At 37.1% G+C, this 16,533-nt stretch overlaps 1 protein-coding gene across 5 annotated transcripts in view; it reads left to right on the top strand.

Annotated features, from left to right (window-relative positions):
* Nucleotides 1-13,513, top strand: part of GckIII (Germinal centre kinase III) — a 157,030-nt gene extending 143,517 nt beyond the window's left edge. For all 5 annotated transcript variants that reach the window (XM_045763342.2, XM_045763346.2, XM_045763345.2 and 2 more), the window contains 5 exons: nucleotides 101-286; nucleotides 2,254-2,396; nucleotides 3,656-3,899; nucleotides 4,312-4,722; nucleotides 9,402-13,513. In XM_045763342.2, coding sequence (XP_045619298.1) covers nucleotides 101-286; nucleotides 2,254-2,396; nucleotides 3,656-3,899; nucleotides 4,312-4,722; nucleotides 9,402-9,605 — 1,188 coding nt within the window. In that variant the 3' untranslated portion in view covers nucleotides 9,606-13,513. The remainder of the gene's footprint in view (nucleotides 1-100; nucleotides 287-2,253; nucleotides 2,397-3,655; nucleotides 3,900-4,311; nucleotides 4,723-9,401) is intronic.
* The last annotated feature ends 3,020 nt before the right edge of the window (nucleotides 13,514-16,533 follow it).

The raw sequence follows: 16,533 nt of genomic DNA, 5'->3' as shown, positions 1-16,533 counted from the left end.
TTGATCGTAGTCATGTAATGAGTAATTAATGTTTTTGTAGACATGCACAGTGATTAATTTCTATGTGGCAACGTTTAATATTGACTTGTTAAATCTACAGGCAGACATCTGGTCGTTGGGAATCACAGCCATTGAACTCGCCAAAGGGGAGCCACCCAACAGTGACCTTCACCCTATGCGAGTTCTCTTTCTTATACCCAAGAATAACCCTCCACAACTCACTGGCAACTATAGCAAACCTTTCAAAGAATTTGTAGAAGCCTGTTTAAATAAGGACCCAGAAAATGTAAGCATTTTGAGGTGGTGACAAATATTTTTTTATTTCATGAATTTTGTTTATGTATTTAATGTTTTATATTCACTAATGTCTCCAAAATGTTGTCATTAATACTCATCATAAGAGGTATATATATGTTCATACATATGTAATAAGGGGCTCGGATTACCGTAAGCTTTAATTAATTTTTTTTCCATTGAGCACCCAACATTTTTGTCAGGTTTTATTAACAGTTTTCCATTGTAAGCCGTTCTTTTTAGATGTTTATTTAGTAGTCGGGGTTATATGCAGAGACACACTCCTGCAGACTGTTGAACCGATCTGCATAATGTTTTGTTGTGATCTCGTGGAAGAAATTGTATTCATCCTGGACAGAAATTTGATTAGCTTATGTAATAAATTTAAGTAAGAAAACTACATACAGTAAAATTTTACAGTTTTCTCGCCATACACTGCAACATGCACTTACATGAACTTTAATTTTATTTAACTTGGTTTATTTTTGTAAATATCAAGAAATCTTAATGCTTATGACAAATATTCTGCAATTTTCTGTAAATTGTGAGAGATTTTGAAGCATTTCAGAATTGTAATGACAGGGACTTTACAGAGGTGATAGCAATGTCTAAAACCTGTATTTTTTTTTCATTCAATAAATTCACGTATCAATAATGTCTTGAAAAGATTCTAAAGAAAGCTGCTGTACAATACACAGTAATTGAAAGTAAGTAAATATCGGGAGGTAGCACAGTGCTTTACTGGGAAAGTCCTGCTTTTGGTATTTCCTCAGAGCCGGTCGGCCGAGCGGACAGCACGCTGGACTTGTGATCCTGTGGTCCTGGGTTCGATCCCAGGCGCCGGCGAGAAACAATGGGCAGAGTTTCTTTCACCCTATGCCCCTGTTACCTAGCAGTAAAATAGGTACCTGGGTGTTAGTCAGCTGTCACAGGCTGCTTCCTGGGGGTGGAGGCCTGGTCGAGGACCGGGCCGCGGGGACACTAAAAAGCCCCGAAATCATCTCAAGATAACCTCAAGATTGCTGTTACTGTACATAGCTATCTACTGCATTATATCATGGCATGCAGGTGTTCACAAAACTTGATATAGATTTGACATTGCTGACAATATCAATGACTATATTATTTATGGAAAAGTATGTATGGAACATACAAAATGAGTTACAGGTAGAATGTTGGGTTTCTAGATACAGCCAGTATATACTATGCCTAAAGCCACTAGTATGCACAGCATTTCAGGTGCTATTAAATAAAGCACATTTAATGTAGGCTAAAATAATGGCTTGCTACTAAAATGGGAATATTAAATTGCTTAACTACTGTACTTGCATATTCTGTACATTATCACCACTACCCTATTTCCCACTTAAATGGGATGGAGAGTAGCTTGCAAGAGGAACCCGCCAAACACACACCGAAACTACGACGTTGGTACAACGTTCGAACAAGTTTTAACACCTCCTAACCAGTTATAACAACCAATATAGCAAGTTATAACAACGTTCTAATACGTCATAAACACGTTAAGCCAAGATGTAACAACTTTATTACAAGTTGTAACAAGCGGAAAATAGAGACAGTTTCGGTTTGTGTTTCGAGGGAAGGGGGATGGGGTGTGGAAGGGAAAATGAGGATTGTGACACAGTACAGTACAGTATAAGTGGAAAGATAAAGGTACAGGCTAAAGGATACGAGGACGAAGAGCAGAAAGCAGTAAAAGTAACCACTCGCTCCTTGCACTTTCAAACGATGACGTGGTGTTTACACTTTTGATAGAAAAAATTACAGGTTAGGACTCGACCATGGTGCCTTTTACCTGTAGGTCTTGGTGGATAACAGGTTGTAGAATCTCCCTCAAAAGATTTTAACCCATTTATCATTGCACATTTTAAATTGTTAAAAACTGATATACAGTAGCAAGAAATTAAAATTCTTACTGTTAAATAATTTGTTTTCCAGAGACCCACTGCCAAAGAATTGCTCAAGTTCCCATTCATCCGTAAGGCCAAAAAGAATGCATACCTCATGGACCTGATCGACAGGTTCAAGTCCTATAAGAAGAATTGCACAGACACAGATACCGACTCGGATCCTTCAGATTCGTAAGTATTTACTTGATATATGAAATAAGTAAATGTAAAAATAAAGTTCATATAGTTTTGTAATATGTAGTTAGGTGTAATAAAAGGATGTATTGACTTTCCTGGAGGTACTGTGTGTCTTTGCCTGTGTGCCTGAACTTTCCTTGTTTATTTCCATGGAGAGAGATCCTGTGTATTAGAGTAGAATGTTGAAGGTACCCAGGGACGTGACTGGAGCATACTGGGCCATGACTGGAGCATACCGGGGCATGACTGGAGCATACTGGGGCATGACTGGAGCATACTGGGCGTGACTGGGGCATGATTGGAGCATACTGGGGCATGACTGGAGCATACTCGAGAATTGCCATAGTCCAATTACCTAAGTGTAGTTACAGGTCGAGCGTTAGGTTTGTGGTGTCCCATCTTCTTGGTACTCTTCGTCGAATGAAGCTTGAAAATTACTGTCCTGACAGTAGTTTTCAAGTATGTGTACATAAATATAGTTATTCAACTATTATGTAAACTAATAAGTAGAGATGAGAGACTATTCAGTTGAATCATTAGTCTTCTCACACCCCCCCCCCCAACACACACAACTTGTCGGCAAATAAGTGTATCTAGTGTTGATGCACTCATTGACAACACCTGGCTACCATGCAAACCAAGTATGACTAGAAAAGAATCACATTTATTTTTATTTTTGCATACAAATGTATCACAAGTTTTTTTTTTGTATTTGCAAGGTGATATTTTTAAAATGTTAAAACACTAAAACACAGTCTCAGTCCTTTTCATCACTGTTTAAATTTCTGGGTCAGTCTACCCTATGGGGCTTAATGAAGCCATTAGAGCTCTAATGATAACGAAGTAGCAAGATGATGCCTCACTCCATGACATAGAAAACATTAGTGACATACCACTGCCCAATCACCGGTGGTCTCACTGACACTTGACATCATAGGTCCCCTTCCATTTATTATCCTAGGTTATGTGACCTGTAAAGGGGTGTCGACGGATGTGATGTCAGAGTTAGACGTGATGCAGTCTTGTTTGACCAAAATTATACATTAAAGTACAGATACAAGCAGATATTAACCTCATTATTCAAGTTTACACATTTTCATGTGAGTAAAATACTCTCCAGCAGTTCTTCATCCTAACTGTGGTAAGGAAGGCTCACCCACAGGCTAAGTAATGTTATGATGGAGTATGTGATGCTAACACTACGTAGACGAATGATGCACATAGTACGGTAATTGAATATTTTTTCTTTCCAGTGAGGATAGCCGAGTTGAAAGTGATGTTGAAGATCCAGCGTGGATTATGACTGTAAAGGGTCCTCCTGGTGGATTGTCACCAACAAGCAAACAGGATGATATTCCAGTCACTTCCACTTCCCCACTGTCTTCATCGCCGCCACTTCAGTTTAACAATTTACCAGCATCTTCCATGTCTTCCCAGGCTCATTCTCCACCCAAGGAAAATAATGGTGTAGTCTACAGAGAAAAGACATCATCACCAGTGAGTTGCTTAACCCTTAAAGTGTGGTTGTCATCATACATTGATTTAAACTATTATTGTCTGGGTTTTACACTATTGATGCTAATATGAATATAATAGCTCTATATGGATGTAGAGAGTTTACATTGACCCCATGAAAAAATCCTGCCATCATTTCATGAATGCATTCTATGCAAATGCAGTTAGCATTATGTACTAAATCTTATTTTAATTCCATGACTTGTATATCAATTATATTCATATGGTTTTCACAACTCTATATGGTTGTAATGAAATGTACCAGGTCAACTAAGCATCACTTGAACATAACAGTAGAGAAACTACAGGAAGTCTGTCGGCTCATACGAGGCAGCTCATATGTATATATATATATATATATATATATATAAATTAAACAAATTTCCCCCAACAGACACGTCCAACATCAGTAGCACCACCACCTCCAGTTGAAAATGAAAAACGCAGAGATTCTCGTCACATGGATCACAGAACTTCGAGAGACATGGACATTTCTCCACGTTCTAGTGAATCACATACAAATGGTGATGATCGACGACTGTCGAGAGAGCTAACAGACATGCGAATTGAACCGGAAGATTCCAGGAATGATACTGACCGTCCAGATAGAAATGAATTCAACGACAGACGCCACAGTCGAGAAGCTCATCACCCAAGGGACAATAGATCAAGTTTAGTGGATGGTCGTGAAGTAAGGCGGCCAGAGCATCGTCTTAGTTCTTCACATCCACAGCCTCCAAGAGCAAAATCTCCTCCAGCAAGTGCGAGCACATTAGCTGGGGTTGTGCTACCACTTATCTCCGAGGTAAGGGATTTTTTGTTCACTTTGCTTGGTCTGCACTGTAGATGTTCCATTATATTGATATACCAATAGTTATAATTAATACAGTATTGAACTTCTTATAGATTACTAACAAAACTAGCTGTATTAACTCCTCTTGCAACTTAAGAAAACATGTTTTATTTAATCAATGTAGCCATGAAAGTTGCAATAGATAGTCTGTAAAACTATTCATAGTTTGATTAAACATTCAGCAATATATTCATCACATAAATTTTGTTCAAATTTGTTTATACCTGCTGCTCAATAGTTATATCACCTATTTCTTCATGAATATAGTAACATAAGAGATATATATATCCAGTGCGAACTTCCTTGAACAAACTGTATGGCACAAAGCCCCATGTAGTTTCTTGAAGTGAGGAATTTCATTCGTCTGATCAGACACTTGGCAACCCCCTTCCCAAGCATAAAAAATAAATATATACAAATTATTTGAGAGGGCCTACATCCACTGTACTGTGTATGCTGTACAGGTTTGTCACTTACCAGAAGAGTAGTGTGGTGCAATAACTTTATAATAACCCTGAAGCACATTTAGGAAAGTACAAATCCACATAATTAATCTTTCCCAAACATTAAATACAAAAAATTCCATTAATTTATTATACATTCTTCATTTTGATCATAGAATAGTGATCATTGGTGAACAACTTGAGGGAGACAGGGAGGGTGGGTGGGTGTTAGTGCAGTCAGCTGATGCCGGCTCACCCCACGAATTATACGTCAAATTTTCTCCCCGGTAGAAATGTATTTGCACTTTCTTGCCACCTTGAGCACCATGGTTGCTGCAGCAAGACATATTGTTAATAAAAATGTGCAAGTAACAGATAGTGTGATATGTAGCAATAACAAGGCTGCCGACGAAGCATCTTGGGTGTTCGAAAGGTACAGGAGTTACCCATGGCGTGGAAACAGTTTTATACTGTATCAGGTTTGATCATTTTGTGTATAGTTTAGAGTTATTAACATCTGACAGTAATACAGTATAATAAATTGTTGTATTTTAGTGTTTTTGTTGCAAGTTTTTGTGTATTTTATTAATACAGCATTTGAACAACATTAAAATGCCTTTGAGCATGGACCCTCCACAATACCATATGGCGCAATAATAGATTAATGTTTGGTTGTTTTGCACATATTTGTTGAATATTATTACAGTATTTAATATGTAAAATAATGTCATATTTAAGTAAAAGACTCTATATGACATATAAAAGACTCTATGCATTGTACAGTAGTTTATAATTGGATTTTGTGGCTAATAACACAGCGGTGTCACGACAGTCACTTTACAGTGATGGGGAGGCCTGTGGCTGAGTGGACAGCTCTTTGGACTTGTAATCCTAGGGGTCCAGGTTCGATCCCCAGCTATGGCGGAAAACAAATAGGCAGAGTTTATTTCACCCTGATACCCCCTGTTACCTAGCCGCAGTAAATAGGTACCTGGGAGTTAAACAGCTGTTACGGGCTTGACAGTTGAGAGGCAGGCCGAAAGAGCAGAGCTCGACCCCCGCAAGCACAAATAGGTGAATACAGCCCTGGAAACACAAACCGAAACAGTCTCTATTTTCCGCTTGTTACAACTTGTAATAAAGTTGTTATATCTTGGCTTAACGTGTTTATGACGTATTAGAACGTTGTTACAACTTGCTATATTGGTTGTTATAACTGGTTAGGGGGTGTTAAAACTTTGTACCAATGTCGTAGTTTCAGTGTGTGTTTGGCGGGAGCCAGGCTCGCCATGGCGAGAGCTAACGAGTCCTCACTGAAAAACACACTTGTTTGTTCCACTAAACAATTTGCACTTTGTGCAGATTGTCCTTAATTTGTGCATGCATTTGTGCAGAATTTGTGCATTGTGCAAAAACTCTAATGCACAGTGTATTAGAGTAAGAACTCACTAGAGTTTGTTTCATGTTCCTGAGTATATTGTGCCTAGCCATGTCAAGCCAGTATTTTTGTGAACAGCATTTCAAGAATCACCTGGAAAACTGCTTACATTTGTATTATTAAAGGGAAAGTTTATAGTTTTTCTTGTAAAACATACAATTGAAAAGTTGTAATTCCAGAAATTTTGCATTTTGGGAATGGATGATGGTAGACTGGTAAAGAGGGTATTCTCAAGTCAGTTTGAGAGTAGGAGGAGGAGAGGAAGGCTGGGAAGAAGGCATGTAGACATGATGAATGAGTGTGTGTGTGTGAGGGAGGGATGGAGTGTGAACACTACACGGGATATGGTAAGAGATAAGGCTTTGTGACCATGATGTGTAAGATAGGAGTGAATGCATTCGTATATACTGAGCTCTCTGGAAAGGTGATAAAAGAGATATCAAATAATATATACATGGATGATACTGGAAGGCCAGGTCCCAAATTTAGACAGTAAAATAACATACTGGAGCAAAAGATATGGAAGGAAATGCAGAATGGAACCAGTGAGGAGTAGCGATGCCTTAGACAGAGAGCACTGTATGAATATCAGAGGTCCACAGCTGTTCTGTACTTTCCCAACAAGCATAAGAAATATTGCCAAAATAGAGATGGACTACTTCAAGAAACAATTAGATAAGTTTCTCTTAAGAAGTGCCAGACCAACTGGGTTGTAATGGATGTGTGGGCCTGCGGGTCACTCCAACCAACATCCTTTTGGGCCAGGTTATCACAAGTTGAGCCTGACCCCAGGCCGGGCTTGGGAAGTAGAAGAACTCCCGAAACCCTCTCCAGGTTTGCTCGAGGTATAAAGTACTGTAATGTATATGACAGTTCCCAAGAAGTACACATGTTGACCAGACAAGTACACATGGTCTTTCAAAGTGGTAATTGCTGGAGTATGGAGGTGCTTGTTTTTTTTATTTCTAGTCATACAGTATTCCTTCTATTTACATCCAGGATTCATTCTTGGAAATTGGTCCAGTATATATTTTGAAACAAATCAAAATAAATTTTCTCAAGGTAAATTGATGTACTACTGTATTAAGATGCATTCTTCAAAAAAACTATTAAATTGTTGAAAATACATTGCAAAATTAAAATGGAAGCTTATAGTACTATTAAAATATGTCCCTGCCAGACATACCAGCGTAATGTGTGTTAAGGCTTGGTAAGGGATGAATGTTACTTGAAGAGAAGAGAGGGAGGACTGTCTGTTAATTCTTTTTAATAATATACGAGGGTATTGTTTGGCGGCCTCCTCGACGGCACTAGCTCCTATACCAGTTATCTTGATGTGTATTAATGTACTGTAATTTCTTGTGCATGCATGTACATATGGTGTTAACTGACCTCATGATAAGAGATAGTAGTACTGTGCCAAGGGATTGTAAAACAGTTGTAATTCTACCTATGTATATAAATGAAATGAATATATATAACTGAATGAATTCTAGAGACATTAGTTTGTTTATTTAGTGTTATGGGCAAAGTGATTGGCAGAATATAGATTGGAAAAATGTGGGAAAAATTGCTGTGCGATTGGTCAGTGTTTATCTACCAGGATCATCGGAAGCGAAATCTAGCTCCTTTTAGGCTCGTATTTTAGTTATTTGTCACTGGTGCTAGTTTTTATATTTAAAATTTCTGGGTGTTCAAGAGTTTTTTGCTATATTTGATGTAAATTATGGCCTATATGGATGTAATAGTTAACACTTTGCCTGGCCCGGAGGGCCACCCGCAGCACACCGCAAGATAGGCCGAGCATTGCCCGTGAGCGCACAACCACACTCCAATGTTTATAAACTTTTTTCCAGTTTTCTCACCTCAATTTTTTTGCTACATTGTTCATTGTGAAATCAAATTGGCACACATTTTAAAAAGTCCCATAATAATCGGAAGATGATAATGGAATTTTTACAAATATATTGGTGCATTGTGGACAGGATTAATGTCCTCTCCCAAACTACGTGTATTGGTGTAAGGACTGCAATAACATTATCCCTCAGCCAAAGTGAAAAAAAAAATTTTTTTCTAGGAGGGGGGGGGGGGTCGGATATTTCCTGCACACAAAAATTGCAAAAAAAAAATCACGAGTCTAGGGATTCTAGACCCATGAAAATGTTTTGCAATTCTTTAATTGCTTATCGGTACTGTGCGATATCACGTACTAGTGCGATTATCATCAAATCACAATTTGGTGTTTCTCACCAATGTTTGAATCTATTTCTGGACAAAATTACATGATACAATGGAGTGGGTTTCAAGAATCTTCCTTTAAGCTGTGTCTGGAAGAGATTTATGTGCACTATTGATGTACATATTATATTGTAGGCCTATAGACAGTACTCAATCACTGTTTTTGTCAATTATGTGTACAAAAATCAGTTATTCCCTACACATGGTGTGAATTGAAGTGAAACAGCAATATTTCATTGTATGGGTAAAATGTATGGTGTACAGTATTTATTTATTACTGTACAAGGAAAAATAGTGTTTACTGCAGTGAGTGGGAAAGTGTTTTAAAGTATTCCAGTACTATTAATTAGATGTGATAATGACATTAGTCAAGTTTCTTGTGTCCTCACCTAAACAGGCACATTATTTTCATGTATGTGTGAGAGAGTCTTAAGGCATCAAACAATGAAGATAGCAGCATAATGTATAATTTTTTAATGCATATTTGACACTGCTGACACCTCTTTCTACAGCTTCAGCGCCGCCATCGACACTCTGGTCGAGGTGGAGATGCCCACCGAACCGACGCTATTGAGGAACTCAAGTCGGCATTTGAATCGGCAGAGCGATCAAGCCCTGGCGTTACTGATGCGTTTATTCGTGACCTCTTTTCTAAACTCCTTCCCAATATGACTGAAGCAAGGATCAGGCAAGCGCATGAAAATTTAATGCGGTGAAGTTCTGGGACAGTGTTTGTAAACAAGGACTATAGAGAACTCCAAGTACTTGTTGTGTATCAGTGATAGTTAATTTATCTAACTGTGTGCAACAGTTGCAAAACTCACAGAAAATGCTGCATATATACTTTGATATGGTGAGAGTGGAACTATCATGGAGCATAAACTAATTAATTCTAAGTGAGACTTTGCCCCTGCATCTTACGCATTTTGTATTTTGAGTGACAATAGTCTGTATTGAAGTTTTCTTCCTCTTCAACATCATGTACTCGAGGCTCTTTTGGGGATTCAGGCAGGAAGGCTACCATTCTGAAATACCTGTAATCCTATCCTGTGCAATATGCATTTATTTTTTTATTTTTGGGGGCATATATGAAACGAGAGAAAAAATAGTTGGGAGTATTGTATTTATTACTTAACCTAATTTATTCCGTATTTAAATTTTTCATTATCATTTTCAACAACTACTTGAACAACAAATTTGAGAGGATCAGGGAAACTCGATAGACAGTTAGAAATCTGTTGCGTTTAATGAAGGAAACAATGAACAGCATGGCATTGTACATACCTTGTGACCTCAGTGCCTCAAATGCAGTGTCTTGACGGGTGCCCATATGTAGGTGAGCACAATGCACCACCAACCAACTCCCCAGTAATGGTGACAGTGCACCACCAACCAACTCCCCAGTAATGGTGACAGTGCACCACCAACCAGTTCCCTGGTACCTGTAACGGTTACAGTGCATCAACCAGCTCCCTGGTGATGGTTACAGTGAATTATTCAGCTGTAGTCTTCTTTATTATGCATGCTTACAGGTTAAACAGGATTTTTTTGTTTGTGACACGCCTTTGATTTCCATTTCTAGTAAACCAATGATACAATATTTTATGGGAGGAGGAGGAGGTAAACCACTTGAATAGCTATGTATTATACTAGTGTATATAACCTGTGTAAGTCAGTGACGTTAAGTGTGTCTGAAATGTGTACATATTTGCCCCATTTTAGCCAAGCTAAATCAAATCTAGTTTGGCCGTAACAAAGGGCTACAGCTCCCACCCTTCTGATCCATATCATTAGCTAATCACTGCTTGGTACATTTCTTAAATCATGAGTTATGTGATTTTTGTAGGGACACTGAACATTGTAAATTTGTTTTAAGGGGGAAAATGTTTTTACAATGTCATTTTCAGACATGGATATGAAATTAATTTCCAATCTTGGTATAGGATTTCAGCAAAGGCTCAAGATTAGTGATTGTCCCATCTTTGCCATACATCCCTTTGTGATACTTGCCCATTTTTAGTAGCCAAAGATGTTACTATTTATTTCTTGTTATTAGACACTTCTTATTTCAAGTGTCCAAGACATTGTAGGTTGTATCCAATTCTGAATTATTCTAATTTTATATACTATGATGCAATTTTGCCTTAGAAAACAAAAAATTCCTACATGAAACCAACATTCCAGTACTGGTGATTTTCTTCAGAATGGGAATAGATTTGATTCGCCTAGTCCTACCCTGGTAATGTTTCTTACGGCTTTCTGAAAAATAACACATGCACACACACACAACATACAACACATACAACATGTGCACGCACAACATGTGCACACACATGTGCACATACATGTGCACATACAACATGTGCACATACATGTGCACATACAACATGTGCACATACATGTGCACATACAACATGTGCACACACATGTGCACACACAACATGTATACACACAACATGTATACACACATGTATACACACAACACACGCACACACAAAACACACACACACACAACACACACACACACAAAACACACACACACACAACATACACACACACACACAAAACACACACACACACAAAACACACACACACACACACACACACACACACACACACAAAACACACACACACACACACACACACACAAAACAAACACACACACACACACACACAAAACAAACACACACACACACACACAAAACAAACACACACACACAAAACAAACACACACACACAAAACAAACACACACACACACACAAAACAAACACACACACACAAAACAAACACACACACACAAAACAAACACACACACACAAAACAAACACACACACACACACACACACACACACACACAGTAAGTACATGCACATACACGGGAAAAAGGGAAGACGTGAAATAATGGATTGTTCATTTATATTTTTTGAAATGGATATTCATCAATAGCATTTTTGTTTTTGTTTAAATTAGGCAAATATGTTTAAAACTGTATATAGTGTCTTACAATTTCTTTGTCTTTAGTACTATGCCAATTTCTTCTATATATTTATTTAATTGAAATGCTTTATTACTCTTAAAAATTTGTTAATAGCTTCCTTCAGTGACATCCATGTGTGATTATTTTACTTACTATAAATGCAGTCTTTATTTTCCTCCCAACACAAGTTGCTGTACACTGAAGGCAAGTTATCCTAATTATGCAACGTATAATGTGGCAGAATGCATATTGTGTATCACCATGAATGCAAGCTTCTAACTCTGCCCAAAATATTGATGTGGCAAGAGAACCATTCACATAAATGTTAGGTCTGTGCATCACTTGCACTCACATCTCCAAAGCCTGCACAAGTAATGCAGATGAAGACATGTTATAGGTGTTTGGTGAAGCTTAGCTCCATGCAGTAGAACCTTGATCAAATTGGTTATTCTCGCTTCATTAAGTCTTAAGTATCTTGTGATGCTGTTTTGCAAAGTTTTTATTTTTTATATTTTTCTGGAGAAGTTTGTTAAAACTGTATTTATGTATCTTTTAAAATATATTATACAGCATATACAGTAGTGCCAGTCAGAAAACTATTCTAATAAATCAATTTTTAAGTTTCTTCGACCCAAAAAGATATAAATTAAAAGGTCATACACTATATTTAATATTTCAACACCTGATACCATAGATATTTTAACTGATAGGCAGTTTTCCTATATAAGAAATAATTGACAAATACTATAATTTAGTTTAACAGTAATTACCATTTTCTTGAATCCACAATTTGTTAATTTGGGAGTTAATAGTCACCTATGACAGTACCAAATAGTTTCCAATTGATAACTCTAGATTCTTTGCAGATTCAATTGAAATTTGTGATGAAAACTGCCTATTATTATGAAGAGGTCTGGAGCCAGTGCAGATTGTTGCTTTACTGTGTTCCATTCTTGTATTTACTGTCATATTTAATGATAACTTAATGATAACGGACTTTATAGTACAGTATGTCCAAAGTCAGGGGTCACAATAAGTTTAAAGTATTGCACATTTCTAGGCTGGAAAAAGGTTCATGCTGATTTATTGACTTATTTAAATACAGTAATCTTTATTAATGTTATTTTGCCTTGGAAATTGATACTTTTAATCAAATCTTATTCAGTTGGTAATGTGTGGAGGTTCTACTGTTTTTTTTTTTTTTTGTGAACTGCATGTTTTAAACGTCTCTGCCTTATTTTGATATGTAAATCAAGCCGAAAGTGACTTTACATATGTTTCTTGTATCAGCCATTGTATGAACTTACATCTACAATTCTTTTCTTCATTTTTTCCAGTTATCTTTCCAGTCTGGAAATAATGAACACTAAATAATTATTTTCATTTTTTTGCTGATGCCTTTGCATTTCTAACTTTGTTCAAATGAACACAATATTGATTCCATCTTCCAAGTTTTTGCCTTCTGGGATTATTCTTAAGAAATTGTTTATGTAAATATTAGTGGCCCTTGCTCCTGTTAATGCCAATTATTGTAAGTAAATGATTTATCTTGTTGTAGGGAGGGCTTATTTTGTTAAGCAGATTAGTCCTCTGACATTGTATGTACAGTATAATGGTTGATGAATAAATAAATATAGTAGAATGGAGTGAAGCATGATTTTGTCCTGCATCCAGTGTAAGGTTTATGTAATAGCAGCAGTGGACATGTAACTGGCATGGACAGTCTAGGACATGTAACTGGCATGGACAGTCAGGACATGTAACTGGCATGGACAGTCTAAAGTGTGTGTTCTACTACATTGCTTTGTATAATGGGAAGGTTCAGTGGAATTTTTACGTGTCTACACAGTGTTTAGTCTACAATTAAATTTATAGCCAGAAATTACAAAGTAATTGCTATTATTTGTCATTTGCAGTACAGTATAGTCTTGAAGTTTACTTAATTTAAAAACTCAGTAAAGTATTGCAAGGTTTTTAATATATTGAACAATCTTTTTGCTTTCATTATATTTGCAAACATCTGTAATTCAAAATATGTTAAATATATATATCTCCTTATGCCCTTAACAGTCTTACCTTTCCTCTTCGAACTGAGGTTTATTCGGCATTTTATGTTGGCAACCTTGTATGGTGGGGATGGGGGTGGTGTTTAAGGAAGAATTTAAAAGCAAAATGTCAGTTCTTCACAATCAAGAGGGAGTTAAAATGAACCACACAACTATTTTAAAATTGAAGGATTTAAACAAGCCATTTAGATGCATAAATTACAGTACAAAAATTTTAAACATGTGAGAGGACACAATACTAGTATGAAATCAGTTATTACACGATTTAAAAAGCTTTCTGTACAGAGTAAAATTGAGGTAATGCCTCACAGCAACATCTCCAAACACACATTTCCATCTTCTACAAGATACTGTGTCTGTTTTGAGTAATCAATTTCCACCAGTGTCCCCTTGTTCGTGTTCCACCCATGCTAATTAGTTGTCTTCATCCATCCTGTAAATTCCTCTTAAGAATTGTGTAGGTGATGATCATGTTTCCCCTAAGTCTTCTGTCTTCTAGGGGTATGAGGTTTAATTCCCATAGCTTTTCCTCGTAACTCATACCTCTCGGTTCTGGGACTAGTCTGGTGCCATACCTCTGAATGTTCTCTAAATTTGTCTTGTATTTAACTAGGTATAGACTCCAGGCTGGAGCTATATACTCCAGGAATATTCTGACATATGTGGTATACAAGGTTCTGAATGATTCCTTACACAAGTTTCTAAAGGCTGTTTTTATGTTGGCCAACCTAGCATATGCCACTGAAGATATTCTTTTGATGAGGGATTCAGGGTACAGGTTTGGTGTGATATCAACTCCCCAGATCTTTCTCTCTACTTGACTTTTGAGGGATATCACCTCCCAGATGGTATCTTGTGTTTGGCCACCTGCTTCCTTCTCCTAATTTCATTACTTTACAATTGAGGTAAACTTTGAGTAGCCATTTTCTGGACTATTACTCCAATTTGTCCAGGTCATCTTGTAATCTCTATCTACACTCTATCCGCCTCACAATTTTCATTCTCTTAATTTGTGCCTTACACACAACTATTGTAACACATCCACTGTTCACAATGGCACTCCACACACCCTCCCATGCACAATAATTAAAAGATTCCATTTTAATCTACAATATTTACTGACAATAAAATTAAATATAAATAAAATGCCAGTCATTACTTAGTGTTGGGATACCGATTTCACACTTCACCAAAAACCAGCTTACAATCGATAGTGTGTTGTCTTGGGCTGCCATACACAGCTTTAAAGTTCTTACTACAAAAACTTGTGCTCTAACTAACAGGAAACATTGTCTGGTGGTTACCCTTGACTGCTTATGAAAGTCGGCTAGTGTACAAGGATCATGCTATGCTCCTTGGTTCTGGTACTTTGTTCATTTGTTCTCATTGTTTGCCTGTACTCTGACCCTGTCTCTGGAATGTGGGTGTTTGGCAGCTTCATGTGAGCCTGCCATTTTTTTCTGAGCCTCTGATTGCAGGGGATCAAAGGGCTCATTTCCATCTGGTTATCATGCTGTGCTTCTTATCTTATCATACAGCTGTTCTCTGGTCAGCTTTGAGTGGAGCTGGATGCACTGGCTTTGGTACTGGGATTGTGCCTCTGTTGCCTGCAGTTGGGGCTGTGGAGACAATGCCCAAGTTGCTCGCCCCTCTCCTTTGGAAGGCAATGGTGGACTTCTTTGGCTCAACTGGGCAAGCTGTTTAATGCGGTACAATCGTAAGTCCAGGTGCCACTGTATATATATATATATATATATATATATATATATATAATATGGGGGGTACCACCTCTGATGCAATTGTAGGGACCCACAGCCTCAAAGAAGGGAACACAGAGCATTCAGAGAAAAACTTGCCATTTAACTCTGAATACGTATGAGTGTTCACTTCTCCTACCACCCCCCTTTTTTTTATGTTGTACACTTTATTATACAAGGTTATACAGTTACATATATGATTGTTTACAAAAAATGATTCCACCTTATATATATAAAAAGGAGGAAGCTACTATAAACCAAGTTGTACTGCAATCTTAGTGAATACGACTCTACCACCATGACCTGAGAATATTTGTACACTAGTGAGTAACTTTATGCTTATTGGAAATACCGGTAATCATAATATAAAATTTAAACTGCCTCTTATTATAAAAGGTTACATTATATCCTTGCAAAAACAAATATAAACATTAGTTGCCACTGCATAATCAAATTAAATTACCTGTTCTTTGTATTTTTGCATTTCATTCAAGTCTCACCGTAAACATCTGTACGCTACAGGCAATGTGGTTGAGTCACAGTTACTAAAAACAATATATCACTAAAATGTAAACCTGTGAACTAGTCTCAAAATATGTTAAATCACTAATAACAAAAATGCATTTTTTTTTAATTTAAGAAATGTACCCGAAACTATTAAATAATACTAGTTTTTGCATCTATATTCCTAAACTAATGCATTTCTAGAAACTTCTAATTTGTATATTCACATGAATTATTAGGTAAAAATTATGCTACACTATATCAAACAACGACTCCTTAAAACTTAGAACAGCACACAAAGTTTAATTCCACCTGTCAATAAAACAAATAACATAGTGT

Source organism: Procambarus clarkii, chromosome 65 (assembly GCF_040958095.1).
Source record: "Procambarus clarkii isolate CNS0578487 chromosome 65, FALCON_Pclarkii_2.0, whole genome shotgun sequence".
Lineage (NCBI taxonomy): Eukaryota > Metazoa > Arthropoda > Malacostraca > Decapoda > Cambaridae > Procambarus > Procambarus clarkii.
The sequence above is the reverse complement of the archived record's forward strand: the minus strand, read 5'-3'. Positions and strand labels throughout refer to the sequence as shown.